The 15218-nt window shown below is 44.7% G+C and overlaps 1 protein-coding gene across 1 annotated transcript; it reads right to left on the minus strand.

Moving 5' to 3' along the window:
• Positions 1-329: 329 nt before the first annotated feature.
• On the minus strand, positions 330-14910 carry COIL (coilin). Its single transcript, XM_037037436.1, has 7 exons — positions 14633-14910; positions 8208-9300; positions 8001-8087; positions 7518-7565; positions 5425-5494; positions 2829-2917; positions 330-1276 (listed from the first exon to the last, which is right to left on the minus strand). The coding sequence occupies exons 1-7, from the start codon at positions 14875-14877 to the stop codon at positions 1193-1195; spliced, it is 1716 nt and encodes a 571-aa protein (XP_036893331.1). The 5' UTR covers positions 14878-14910; the 3' UTR covers positions 330-1192.
• Positions 14911-15218: the final 308 nt, after the last annotated feature.

Consider the following 15218-nt stretch of genomic DNA (forward strand, 5'->3'; position numbering starts at 1 on the left):
TGTTGGCACCCACTAGTTATCTCATTTCCCAAACCCTGGAGAGAGGGCAGCCCGAGAAGCCCAGCGCCAAGACCCCACCATTCTGGACTAACACGTCTCAGTACAAACCAATACATCCACGTTCTGATACGCATCGGGACATGCAAGTTCAAACTGGACAGCATCTCCACTGGCCCAGCTGTCCCCTGACCTACCAAATCCATGTGACCGAACTGTGCAATACCTTCCTGTTCTGGAAACGACTCTCCCACATTATTGTAAAATGGCAACAACAACAATGAATGCAGCGATTTGCAATACTCAACTAATATAATGACTCAGCATGGAAGTTTAGTTCAATATAATTTTATTTCAAAATCTGCAAAGCTTAAGGAGGGACCTGATCTTCTGTTAAAAGAAAGCGATTTTCACAGTATATATTTAATCATTTTAGCTTTGTATCAAATAATCACAGGAACGGAAGTTTCTGTTCAAGATCCTCACTCAAGCACACGCAGCCAGGTGCTTGCAACCTTCTAGCAAGATAACACATTCCTGGCCCGAACTCACAGTGAACCCACTCACCACTTGGAACAGGAGATCTCCCCCAGGTCCCCTGGCGCACACACCGGGTCTCCCGTTCACTGCTGTACGCGGGGCCCTAAGAGCCCTTTACTTTAAAGTTGAGAAATAAGTGAAAGGATTGTTTAACTTACTGCCTGCAACAAACCCCACTACTTGTTAGTTCTTGACAATTACAAGTATAAAATACTTGAAGTTTGTTCCACATTTAATAGAACAACTCAAATGTAAAAAATTAGGTCAAGTAACATGCATTCATGTTTTACAATGTTACTTAATAAACCTTACTGAGACAAGATATGCAGCACTTTCTTGTACATGGTATTTATAAACTGCTTCTGACAATGGCTATATGATGGTCAAAAAATAAAATAAAAAACACAAGAAACCATACGTACTGGTATATAAAATGCCTACAGGGAATGTCATATTTTAAATTTGTGTTACTGAAATTAAACCTGGCAAAGCAACACACCCATGTAGTTTAAATGATGAGGTAGATATTTTTTCCTATGCAGTAAAGAGAAGATAAGAAAAAATGCATACAACTTTCAGATCGTTTTTAAAAGTTCTGGTTATAGTCACTTTCACAAACGAAGTGTTTATAAACTATGAGGTGGAGACGTCACACTCAGGCAAGCTCCATACTTGATGTGTTATTCGAAGATTCAACAATCAGTCTTGGGTCAATCAACTCTCTCCAAAAAACAGTGATCTAAGGAAAAATACAAATATTCAGTTCAGAGATTTCATTTTGCGGTTGTATAAATTCTAGTCAGTTACAAATTTTAGTCAAGTAGATTTCCATTTGTGCAGAATGGTTGAAGACCTGAAATAATTTCAGTCCCAATAAACTAAGTTTAATTAGGGTACAAAAACTTGTTTCCTGCAGGTGCAGCTAAATTTTATACGGAGCATAGTCCATCCTTCCCTGGTTCAGAGCAGGGCTTGTGGGGGGCGGGGTGGAGGAAGGGGCAGCTGGTGCAAAGGCTCGGGAGGGTCTGCGGGACAAGCTTCTGCGGATGGGCAGCCTGCAGACCTCTGGGGAGGCGGATGTGGCCGGAAAAGATTATCACCAGACTGCCGACGCCTCGTGTGCAGCTCTGCAGTTCTTAGGCTGTGCTGCTGAAAACGGGAGGTAGCTCACAATTTACTGAGAGAAAGCGAACTCTAGCTCCTGGCCTTGTGGATGAATAAAGGCCATCTAGTGTCCAAAAAAGGTCATTACCAGCTCTGCTTCAGGCCTCTGTTTAAAAAGGCATAGATAGAGAGGAAAGCCTCCAAGGTTTAATTTTCCAGCAGTTTCCAAGAACACATTTCAGCAAAAACCAGTGAGGCTAAATATATTGCAGATAAAGAAGTAGAGAAGACTGGGACAATTCTGCTGATCCTACTACACACCCTAAAAATGTGTTTTGGGAATAAATCTCTAAGAGCATCATGTATCTTAGAGACAAATCAAAGCAAAAAGTCGTGTTAGGGTTTCCACATTTCGGATGAAATGTAAGTTTGCAATACTGAAACTTACAGGATAATACCCACAACGGTTCAGATATAAACACTGTAGCAGGACGCACTTTCTCACCTGTAAAGTGTATTTTCCCTGATGCTAGCAGAGCACAGAGACACCCACAGCCAGCAACTAGTCTGGCTGCCTAAAAAGCTCCAAAAAATACACTTCTTACAATGGTAACTTGGGAATTTAAACACAGTCTAAAGGCATAATCATCATCATTTTATGCCATCCTTTGAACTGTCCACGTGCCGTCTGAAGTGAGAATCGTGGTGGCAGTGGAGGGGCCGCAGTGACGACCAAGAGACCTGCTGGAGATTTCCAGAAGGGGATGTGAAGGTTCTTGACCCGGGTGCTAACTATGTAAGTACGTTGCTGTGTGGAAATCGTTCGGGCTATACTTATATTTCCTTTTCTGAATCAGTATGTCACTAAAAACCTTGTAAAATATGCTAGTCTATTCTGCTGAAACCCTTATATATAAATAACCTCATACACTGTGATTTTATGCAACTCTAGACTCTAAGAGCTTGTGATCTGTGCATCCTGTCATGTAGGCTCTTGAAGGCCCAAGATGGGGCCCTGACTTGCCACTCGGCACGGACATGCCACCCTGCAGGCAGGACAGACATCCTCTCTATGACTCTAACCTGGGCAGCTCGGGAAGCTGCAATGCCACCTTCCAGACAGACGCCAGTCCCCAGCCGAGAGGGAATGGGCGAGTCGGCAACCCCAAGGGGAGACGCACACCTACCCTTCTCTCCTGTGTCACAGCATACTCCACTACCTCGGTTCCGTTTTCATTGTGATAAACCAGATCGAACTTCCCCGGTTCTTTCACGGCTGAAAGCAGACAGCAGGGAGGAAAGGCAGTAAGTCATCCCCCAGGAATGAATCGTTCCTCCAAAGAGAATGTGTAACGTCAGAAACGCCACCACGAACAGACTGCCCACGGACATGGGGGCCTGGTTCGCATATGCAAGCACACACGCACGGAGCGTTCCGTGGCAGGAGACGCTGAGAGAGACCCACACCAGCAGACCGGAGCTCCTGGGCCAGCTACCAGAGATGCTCTGTCCTTCAGCAAAAGGAAGTGAACTTCATACACTACCACTACTACTCCCAGAGAGGAATGTACAACTACAAGATAATCCTAAAGGACAATGGGTATGTTTCAACAAGGGAAGATAATCTGAATTTTGCAAAATCTTCACGTCTTGCTTTGTCCTGAGAAATTACACATGCGTCCCGCTTGGTGACATAGCAGCCCTCACTTTGCATGGGGGTGTGGACCCCAAAATTGACCATGCAAGCTGAAGCCATGCAAAACAATCTTAACAATCAATGAGAAAAATTATGGTTGTTTCACAATCATTAAAATTTTTTATCAAAACATTAAAACCTTTCCTGCATAAGGAAATGAAAAGAAGTAAAACTAGTATTTACGGAGCACACAGTAACCGAAAACGTTAGAGACACCGAGAACGGAAGTGCTGCGTCGTCGTCAGACCCTCACCCAGGCTGTCTGAGCAGCACTCGCCTCCTGAGGCGGCAGCGGCGCAGAGCGAGCACCTTTTCTCTGCCTCGCAGAACCATGAACCGTCGCACTCATTTCTAAGTCTGGTCAGCTTTCAGTATTTTCCCCTTCCAGCTTTTAATGTCATGAAATAGCTCTGAGAGTTTGTCCACAATCCTGGGAAATTTTTTGCATCTCTTCTAGGACCCCTTCATCCCTCTCGCACAACCAGCCTTCTCACTTATGTCCCGACGTCCGTATAAACTGGTATCAACATGCCCAGAGTCAGTGATTTCTTCTGTAATGTCACTTCAACTTGATTTAGAGGTCACTCTTTCGCTTCTCTGTTGTGCTTTCATCTTTGTTGACCAATCCCCTATTTCAACGCCATCCACTTTGTACGCGTCATGTGGGTGTACCACCGAGGGACAAGGAAGCACAAAACTCCACAGTTTGCTGTGTGTGGGGGAACTGAACTGAGTGAGAGAAGCACAGTGACCGATCACCAAGACCCTGAAAGAAGTGACATGACTGGTCACTGATCACGATGGGCATCTGTTATTAGGGAACGATTTGCAGTCTACAGAGCTTGGGGACTCGATGTGCTTACTCTCAGGGGACACCCCCCGTCTGTGGGGAACTGTGTTATCGAGCTAAACCATGGTCCCTGAGGTACACGGACATCAGAACCCTGCAAAGCAAGTGCTACCTGTATTTCCAATAGAAAACAAAGAAAGCTATTCCTTGATGCCCCAAAGAAGAAAAGTTCTAATTCGATGTCATCACTGTCAATCACCTGACAAGCAGTGGTCAGGCCACGCCCACGGAATGTGACTATGGGCAAATTTCTCTGCTCACCATTCCTAAGGGGGATCTCTTCAAACAAGACTGATCAGAATGAGGCTGGAAAACCAGTGTAGGTTATATCTAATCATTTACTCAGTATCATAAAGTTGAAAAACCCTTTCCACTAAACTTCTGAGAACTGTGGTTTTGATTATTTTACTCACTATCTTATTTATACACAAACAGAAACTAATTGCCTAAGAGTCTGCTGAAAAAAGGGGGGATCTCCCCTGGTCTCTGGCCAGAGACCCATCCAGCACAACCCAAGTTAAGCCGCGTGCAGTAAAAGCCCTCCCATTCCAGGATTTCAGAACCAATAATAAGTGGGGTCAATCCAGGATAAAGCAGAATAATGTGGGAAGAGTGTATATACACAAATACTCTAGACACTTTATTTTGACTTAACACAAAAATATGTTCGTTTGTCAATCTTTGGAAATAGAGCTGAAGAGGTCTTACAAGTCCACCAACAAGAGCTGTCTTTCTTTTACAAATTATACCCTTAATGCACTTCTGCAATTTGCACAATTTCCAGTTTTGAGTTTTTTAAAGTGATGCAAGAACGCAAACACTGGCGAGGCAATTTCAGTGCAAAATCCTCCCCGATTCTTACCGAACTCCTCCCTTCATACAGCCGACCCACCCACAGGGAACCAGCGGCCCGGCAAGTTTTCTAGCAGCACATTCTCAAGTCAGCATCCAACTTAGGTTTCACACAAACAATTCTTTCTGGAATCAATTTTCATCAGCTGATATAATTTTTATGAAGTTGCATAGTTACAGTAACAAGAACAAGTTGCCTATCAGCTGTGGGAGCGAATCCAATAGCATGAGCAGGCACCGTTCTCCACGCTGCTCCAAGCTGAGAGCGGGGAGCCAGTGACTCACTGAGGCCGCCAAGGACAGCAGCCCCCGCAGCCACAGCTACTGAGAACCCAGTGCACATATGAAAAGACTGAATTCTGAAATTCTCTTTTAGAAGACTCACCAGGTAAGGATGAAAGGATTTCTATATCTACTTGCTGGGTCTCTGGATTCTGGCTTAGTATTCTTCCTTCCTTTCAAAAATAAAAGTCCAAGTCAAAAATCAACACACAGAACATAATGAATATACTAAAACTGTTGCATCAAACACGTTAAATTCGTGAAAATGGTGAATTTTATGTGATGTTAATTTTATCTCAATAAAGAAAAAACTTTAAAAAATAAGTCAGCATAGAGAGCAAATGGAACTCCCAGCCATTATTCAGCATTTCCCTTGATCTTAATCACCCCAGGGTCAGGTCCCACAGCTACCAGCCCCCCCGGACCAAAGCCTGCTCGTTACCGACACCAGCCAGTCCTAAACTGTCTCCTGCACCCTGCCTTGCCTACCCCCCTGGGACCCCAGGGAGGGCTCTGGCCCAGGCTTGCCCCTCACTGCTGCTCGGCCTCCTAACGGCTCTGTGGGACGGGACACTGGAAATGTAATGAATTCCTCTGTCATAGCACTGGCTTCTCTGTGTCGTCACTCAGTCACCTCCATAAATTAAAATCCCACAGGTACAAATGTGGCAGAGCCAGCTGAGCTGAGACTACACTCTTTGAAGAGATGGGACTTCTGAAGGCAAGCTGAGCGAGTAAAGCCCAACCGAGCAGGGTGACGGCGCTGTGGGCAAAGCAGGCGAGTGGGACCCATGTTCTCTCTCGAAATGGTTTGGAAAACAATTTCAAAAAAGGTCTAACACTATTGGGAAATCAGTAAGCAAATAGCTTTCCAAGGTAACAACTACGATGACCATCATTACCTTAATGTAATTTTTACAAAATTACTATTTTCTAGAATCACAGTTTGCAGAGGTTGTGGGATATATCAATTCTATATTTCCATTTCCTCACATATCACAGAATTAAATCAGTTACTTATGCAGGGCGACAAAATACTCTACACTTGCCCAGAACAGGCCCACTCGCATTTCATTCCAGTATAATCATCAATATAATATTGATCCTTTCCAATCACAAGTACCCTGACTCCGATGATAGATTACACGGTGATCTGCACTAAGGGGCCAAGAAGATGAAAATACGATAAAGCACCAAATACTCAGAAGCAACCTATCTACTCCCTTCATGAACTGATTCTTCTTCTCGCCCTTGTTTGAGGAAAACCTCTACTGAGATTTTAAAAGTCTTCCAAGGTACGAACTCAGATTAAATCAAATCTCCTTGTACTTTATCTTTAATACTGTATTAAAATGATCAAGTATTACCTTTAAAAAATGAACCTACATTCTGCATATTACACCAAAACAAGAAAGCATGGATTTTCACCAGGTCGTCAACAAAACGCTGAGTTGGGTGGGAAGAGAAGGCACACGCAGTTCCGCGCCCTCCCCCCACCGGCTGAGCCATTCTCACCGACCTGTGGTGACACTCAGATGCCAGCAGGAAGTCCCATATAGGCAGAAAGTGAGTACATTTCAAAGACAGTATTTGTGAATTACATGGTTAACCGATAATGCAAAAGAAACCATATCAGACAATACAAAGCAGCGGTAGTTTACAAACATATAAAATACATTTCAATGATGAAAACAATCACTTTTTCTGGCTAAGAGCTATTTATTATTTTCTCTCAAAGTGTAGGATGATGGGGAAAGGATCCTCAAATAAGTCTGTGTATCTAAGATGATTAGAAAAAAAGTGAGTAAAATAAAAATGAAACTTATCATTCCCCTTCCATATTCTTCCCAAGTGTAAGGAAATAACACTGGGAGACTTCACAATAATGCTATTAAAAAGTTTACAGTTTGGTAGACTTAAGCTTCTTTAATATACTGACAATTATTTATTTTATTTTTTTAAGTGCTGCTTTTTTTTTAAGACTTTCTTTTTAGAGAGAGGAGAAAGGAAGGAGAAAGAAAGGGAGAGAAACACTGAAACATTGATTGCACACCCCCAACCAGGAACCTGCCCCCAACCCAGGACTGTGCCCTGACCAGGAATCCAGCCCGGGGTCTTTTGGTTTGCAGGCCACATTCAATCCACTGAACCACACCAGCCAGGGCCAGACAATTATTTTTAAATGCAAAGTCTTACCTTGTAGTCAGAGACATCAGGAGAATAATCGGATGTTAGTTCTAAAAGCTAAAAAAAAAGAAAGAAAAAGAAAAAGAAAGTCCACAAATATACAAGCTCTGTGGCTCCTTCCCTCTATCTCTGTGAAAACACGTGGAGCCCAACCACGAACCTGCAGCTGAGCAGGGGTTCCAGTGGTTGGGGGAGGGGGGATGTGTGTAGCTTTCTTTTATTGAGCACTTGCTATGTTCCAGACACCAGGCTAAGCCATTTTTACTCACTTAGGAAACAACTCCTGGGCACCTCCTACATGCTAGGCAGGAGAACGTGAGAGAGATGATCTGGGCAGGAAGGGTGTGTGTAGGTGTATACGAGCCCACCTATATACACACATACGTGTACATACATATATACTTGTATATGTGTATATACACTGCTAATGAGTAAGTTTACTTAAAGGGGGGATAATCTTTATGTTGTAACTGCTGCTGTTTTAAAATATACCTTAAATGCGATCTTTTCTCCAACTTGGGGGGCAGCTGCTAACAGTGGTAACAGACTGTAATCCTTCTTGTGTGTTTCTACTGGATTCTGAAAAGCAATGTATATTAGTCACATGACTGTCACTGGCGAGAAGAGCACCTATGACATCAACAGCAGACACGCTACTGGGGAAGGGGAAGTGGTGAACTCACAATGAAGAGTACTTGCCTGGATAATAGTGGATGAGTTTGACAACACTTCATTTAAATGCTGCTGCTTCTGATAGTCAGCATTTCTATTCAAAACAGAAGGAAGAGCGAGCCCTCGTCCTCGACCTCTCCCCCGCACGCCCCGGCCCCTGACTCCCTTACGAGAAAGCAGGTCCTCTCCTCTACCCCAGCCTCTTCCCAGACTGGTGGGGACAGTCACGTTGGGAGGAGGGCCAGGAGCCTGTCTGCCACCGTTCGAGTCACTGTGCTTCCACCCCACGGAATGTGGTGTCTGCGATGACAGCCCCGGGCCTGGACAGCCTCTCCCTGCAAACGGGCCTGCTGCCTTTAAGAGACCCACAGCCTTGTTCGGGGCTCTCTTGGGCCTCACGGATTCATCCTCTGACTCTGAACTAGAGTCTGAACTAGAAGATGATGTTCTGGCTGTCTTGTCCTCAATGGGGATGGACTTAAAGCTAATTTTTGTGGCTACTTTGTTGGCAGTTGTGTTTTTTATAGAGGGCCCTTCCTTTAATAATGCAGCTGATATTTTCTCTGAGGACTTTCTGACCTCTAAGGTGACATTGCTGAGACCATCGCTGGTGGATTCAGTCTCTGAGGAGGAACTGGGACTATCTTTTGCACGAATGTCCACGCCACCTTTCCTTTTGGCTTTAACAAGGCCGTTTCTAGCAGGAGAACCTTTCGGAAGACTACCCTTCTGGACGGCCCCCTCATTCACTGTCTGTGCTTTCGAAGACTTGGGATGCTTCATCTGTTTTCTATTTACACACTTCTCCTTTTTCTTTGGTGATTTTTTCTCCATCTCTTCATCGCCATCGTCGTCATCATCTACCACATCCCATGTGGCTTTGTTTTTCCTCTTGCTTTTCTTCTTCACACTCTCATCTGTGGCAGCTTTTGGTTCTAGAGCCAAGTTCCTGTTGTTCTCCTGCCTCTTCCGGTGCTTCTTTGCATTTCTATAATCGGTTTCTTCATCCTCTTCCAACTTAAATGACCGCTTCTTTGCTTTTCTAGGTAAGAAATCAGTACCATCACCGTTACTGATTATTACGGGATTCTCAGCGACTGCCGTCTCTTCTAATTTGACTCTATCAAAAGAACAAGAGGGAAAACCAGTGAGTAACTATGTCTCCAGGACACTGTCGTACATACTGAGTTGACTGCAAACTGTCTGTGCTGTCTGTCAATTAAAAAACATCGAACTATTTAAGGACAAAAGACTCACTTGGACAAAATGGCTTACATGGTATCACTTATGGTCAAGTTTCAAATGACTAATTTTATCTATTGAATATCTACTATGTCCCAAACATTTTCTATAAACAACATCATGAAGTAGGTATCTTTCAGTTAAAACAAATCACAAAATTACAGTTCAGACAAGCAAGCTGCCCAAGATCCATACCTAAGAACAACAGAAATGGGACTCAAACCTCAGTTTGTCTAACTCTGCAATCTCTCCATTCTGTTATGTTGCCAACCCCCACCAGTGATAATGCCACGTACCCACTTTGTGTTCAAATGTGGACTGCTCTTTTAAATCAGATTTTACTTTTATTTTGTTTAAATTTGGGGAAGTACTGAACAATTTACATTCTCTGGGCTAGTGGCAGTCATCATAAAATTCTATTGCACTTTGTGATTATTAATTGCATGTCAACCTGACTGAGCCATGGGGTGCCCAGATATGGGGTCCGACATTGTCCTGGGTGTGTCTGCGAGGGTGTTTCTGGGTGAGATTAACATCTTCATCAGCAGGCTGAGTAAAGCAGACTGCCCTTCCCAAAGTGAGTGGGCCTCACCCAATCCTCTAAGGCCTGAGTAGAATGAAAGGCTGAACAACGGAGAATTCACTCTCTCTGCCTACCTTTCTTTGAGCCGAAAGAGGAATCTTCTGCCTTACAATTCAAACTAGGAATGGAACCTACACTATCAACTCTCCTGGTTCTCAGGCCTTTGAACTTGGACTGGAACTACATCATTAGCTTTCCTAGGTCTCTGACTTGCTGACTTCGGATCCTGGGACCTCTTGGCCTCCATAATCTGAGTCAATTCCATATACTAAACTTCATATCTATATTTATGTATCTATGTCTATATCATCTCCTATTGGTTTCTGTTTCTCTGGAGAACCCTAATAGATGCATCAAAAATTATTTCACTATAGGGAAGGAATTCTGTTCCTTCATTAACTGAAAACAGCTAAGTCTAGTATGTGCAGCCCAGTGATGGAGAGCTGAGGGTCCCCAATGTCAAGTACATAGTGGGTTCCCAAAAATGCCTGCTAAAAAGACACATTATACTTTTAATACATTTACATCTAGCTATATATTCCATTGAGGTTTTTTTTTAATGACCAGAGAAAGATGTAAATAATCATATTTGAAAATAAAGTATAGTTGGTGAATTATAAGACATATTATAAGTATTCTACACATTTTTTAAGATATACTAATCCTGTTGTGGACTTATCTCAATGTATAAGTTGAAAAAAAACCCTCAATTATCCTCAAGCTACACAAATGCACAGACACATACAAACCGAGGTAAAAGCTACTGATATCATAAAAGCTTTAATATCATGAAGAGAGAAATAAAACTCTGAAAGGTCAGGGATTTAAAGTACAAAAACATTTCTCCCTCTGTTCCCAGCTGTAAACATCAGCACCAAGCAGCAAGGAAGTATTCCTTTTTTTTTTTAATTTTTTTTAAAATGTATGATGTTCTTTTTTTTTTTTTTAAGATTTTATTTATTTATTTATTTATCTTTAGAGGGGAAGGAGAGGGAGAGAAACATCAATGTATGGTTGCCTTTCGTGCATCCCCTGCTGGGAGTTGGCCTGCAGGGAACCAGCCTGCAGCCCAGGCATGTGCCCTGACTGGGAATCGAACCGCGATCCTCTGGTTCGCAGGCCCGCGCTCAATCCACTGAGCTACACCAGCCAGGGCTAGGAAGTATTCCTTAAACTGGCAAAAGTGAGTTTGGCATCCTGTGCTTCTAAGAAGTACCATGGAACTTCCATCACATCTGACTGTTCCTTGTTATTCTTGATCAATTTGTTTTGATGTGAGTTTCAATTCTGAGACAGCCAACTAGAACCAAACTCTCCAACAACTTTGAAAACGGCTGCAAGACCTTCTGTCACTGCGGTTTATTAAAATCCTGGAGCACAGCACGTGCTGCACCTGGTCTGAGGAGCTCTTGGCATCACAGCACTCGCTCTGAAGACAGTGGACCTGCGCACGGCTGCCAGGAAAGCAGGACCTGCGACTGCGACTGCGGCAGCCCACTCCCTGGTATTCCTGAAGAGAACGATTTCCGCACGGAACACTTTGAGACTGAGAGACAAAATGCTATCCGGAGAATCAGAAATGGTTCACCTGGGCCTGCTTAGTTACCATTCCTTTCAGGGTATATACTTTCCTTGGCAATGTTCGTTTCTCCACTTGGATCAGATAACATGTAGCTGTCTTTTTACAAAGAGAAATGAATTACCTTGGAATTAGCGATGGAGATTTGATTCCGAGGAAATTTTAAGACAGAACCTCCGTTGTTCATTCACACTCTTTGCAGGGCAAATGGGGTAGTATTATCAAAATGCAAGGTATTCCCATCCTGACTGGTGTGGTTCAGAGGGTTGGGTACCATCACCGGTTTGATTCCCAGTCAGGGCATAACCTGGGTTGCCGGACAAGTGCCCAATTGGGGGCATACAAGAGGCAACTGATCAATGTTTCTCTCGCACACCAATGTTTCACTCCCTCTCTTTCTCCCTTCCTCCCCCTCTCTAAAAAGAAGTAAATAAAATCTTTCAAAAAAGAAAGAACAAAAGAAAAATACAAGGTATTCCCTTTAAATCTGCGATTCACTTTTAGGATTCTGTCATAAAAAAGCACAGACGTGCCCATCTGCCCTGCCTGACATCCCCTATCACTGCCTGTCGAGGCCACAGTGGTCGCCTGGATTTGAATCCTTCTGCCACTGCCATGGCCTCAACCCTTCTTACCTGTAAAAATGGAGATGACTACAGCACTCACTGAGATCATCACTGAGGGGCTCCCCGTCAGAGCCTGGGAGGAGAGGGAGTCAGATTCTGGGGGCCTCAGAGAATGGGCAGTGAGGAAAGGGCGGCGGCTTAAGCCATGTGTCCAACCAGTGGCCCACAGGCCATGTGCAGCACAGGACAGCTGCGCACGTGGCCCCCAAATCGGAAACTTACTTAAGACGTTATGAGATTTGTTTGTGATTATGTGTCACAATGTATTTAACGTGTGGCCCAAGACAACTCTCCTGCTTCCTGTGTGGCCCAGAGACACCAAAAAGTTGGACACCCCCAGTCACAGGTATGAGCACGCCCCTCAGGCCTCTAGGGCTGTCCCTCAGGATTCCCACAGCCGGTTCCACCTTCCCCATCAGACTTCTCGCAGCACCCCCAGCAACCCCCACCGAACCCCGGTGCTGGTTGGACCGCTCTCTTCACCACGGCAGGCTGGTTTGTGTCTCACCGGCGGGGGGCCAGCCAACATTTCCTACCCGTTCCTGTTCCCCAGTGATCTCGCCTTCCTGAACCAGCTCCTGCGCTTAGCAGCACAGCCCAACACGCTTAGCAGCACAGCCCAACACGAGTATCCAGTCCTGCCGCCTGCGCCACACAAGAGGATACCATAGAGAAGCATGGAACTAGTTACCATAGTAGTACTGTAGTCCACCCCAACAATATTAAGTACCTTTGGAAAAAGAGACTGTTTTCTTCTGTAGCTCTGAAGAAGAGTGAGTCCGTCAGGGGAAGACAGACTGACTAGGGACATGAAACCACAAAAGTGTAACAAAACTTTTCCAAATTCACTTTTTTCCTGAATGAAGCCAGCTGCAGAGGCATTTACCTTTGTACATTTGAAACATTTAGGAGGAATTCTACCCACCATTGTGCTATACTTATTTCTCAGCACACCTTTAGTGGCTTGCTTTTGACATTATTAACATTTGACATTTTGACATTATAAAAAGCATAATTTCCAGATGATTCATTATTTGAAGTATAACTGATTAGTTAGGAACGAGTTATTCATTCATTAGACAAGGGATAGTTATCAAAGTAAACAGTAGGAGAGCACTCAGTCCTCACCATTCTAACACTATTTAAATAGTCCCTGAATTGCGAAGAAAAGAAAAGTCTATTTCACAGTGAATAAAAAGGAAAAAGAATTTGGACTACTTCAAATTGTCATTAAAAACGGCTAAATGCTAATACATCTTAGTGTTACTGATTTTGAGGCATGTGCGCTCGCGCGCGAACATGGAGTAATTGTCCCAAGTTAAATTCCCTGATGTTCTAAAGAAATCTTATGAACCTGACATGCTCTGGGGAAAAGAATATTCAACAAAGGACAAGCAAGAGGAAGTAGCCGGGTTCACAACACTAGAATTGTTTCAACGCAGCTAGAGCTTCAAAAAGAAGCCCTGAGCCCTGGCTGGGTGGCTCAGTTGGTTGAAGCATCCTCGGGTGCCCCAAAAGGTTTTGGGTTGGATTCCGTTTGACTCCGCGCCCTCCCCCCCCCACGCCCCATTAGGGCGCATGAAGGAGGAAACTGATCGATGTTTCTCTGACATGGATGCCCTTCTCTCTCTCTGCTCTCTCTCCCTTCTTGTCCCTCTAAAAATCAATAAATATACCATCAGGTGACGATTTTAAAAGTCCTGAATAAATTAGTACAAGATAATAACCCATTTTATTGCGACAAATCAACCACACGTGAGCAATTTATACCACAACTGGTCCTCGATACTCATCTCAGTATCACTTTTCTAAAATTTCCAAAGGCAAGTTTAAAACGGTTGTTTCCCAATCCACAATCCAGGGGTCCCCAAAACCTATTTTTAAGGGAACCACAAAACACCCAGGTGAGACGCAGAATGACACCCATCAGAAGTCTCAGGGGATCTCGCAGGGGCACTAAGGCTGGACAAGCTGCAACGTTACGAACAGAACACGAGGCTGGACAAGCTGCAACGTTATGAATAGAACACGACTGTTTCCGTGTCTGCGTGGATCTCTCCCGCCTGACCCTGCGGGCCATGTCCGCATCCTGCACTCGCAACGCAGTGCCAGGCTTCCTAAGCGCTCGCCAGATCACGGCTAAATGGAACTTGGGCCCTGGCCCCACACTCGAAAATCAGGGTTTTCCCAAGTTTGCTCTGCTCCCCACCTACATCAGAAGCACCCGGGGAAGCATGCGCGTTACAACGCAGTTGCCTGAACCTTGTAACTGACTAATGAGAATCTCTGCGGGTGGTCGACGTGCAGTCTAAGAGTCCCACCCACTCGCCGTCCCCAGGACCCTGAACCAAACTCCGGCGTAGGCAGGCGCATCCCCGGCCCGCCGCCACCCTGCCACACCCCACGCCCGCCCCGCGCGCACCTGAGGCAATCGTTGTCTCGTACCAGACGTGCGCTCTCGCCGTGGGGCAACAGACCCCCGTCCAAGTAAAGGCCGAGGGGAGCCCCAGAACTGAAGCCGAAGCGCTCGCGGATGAGGCTAATGAGATCCGTAACTACTCGGCATCTATTCAAGTCTGCCAGAAGCCAGAAGTCCGTGCAGTGCGGGGTGGCTGGCGGCGGGTAATCAAACTGCAGCCGTAACCTAACAGTTTCGGAGGCTGCCATCTTGCTCGTGCTCTACGGAAGCCGAGAGACCCCACCGCGCTCCTGAGAGGCGGGATCAGATGGCCCGCCCACTGGAGTATTTTAATGAGTGCCACCTATTGGTCGCCCGTGGCTACTACAGACTTCGTGAATGGCAACGCAGAACGGGGTTGGTTGAATTCAATTCTGTTCAAGACAGGGCTAGGGAAGAGGACCTATGAATAAAATCCCTTCACTTCTTTCCCTTTCAGCACTATATAGGGTGAGAACTTAGGCAACTCTCTAATAAAGCAGTTGTCTTCTAAGAGATTAAGTTGTATACACAAAATAATTTTTAAAAAAAACTCCCAATACTTTAGTCG

The sequence above is a fragment of the Sturnira hondurensis genome, unplaced genomic scaffold (assembly GCF_014824575.4).
Source record: "Sturnira hondurensis isolate 20B ecotype Veracruz unplaced genomic scaffold, ASM1482457v3 Scaffold0001911, whole genome shotgun sequence".
NCBI classification, from domain to species: domain Eukaryota; kingdom Metazoa; phylum Chordata; class Mammalia; order Chiroptera; family Phyllostomidae; genus Sturnira; species Sturnira hondurensis.

Coding starts and splice junctions, on each gene's coding strand:
- COIL (XM_037037436.1), bottom strand. CDS start 14,877: ATGGCAGCCTCCGAAACTGTTAGGTTACGGCTGCAGTTTGATTACCCG. Junction 8,088..8,207: donor ACTCATCCACTATTATCCAG/GCAAGTACTCTT, acceptor ATTGCTTTTCAG/AATCCAGTAGAAACACACAA. Junction 2,918..5,424: donor AATCCTTTCATCCTTACCTG/GTGAGTCTTCTA, acceptor GTCTGCTTTCAG/CCGTGAAAGAACCGGGGAAG.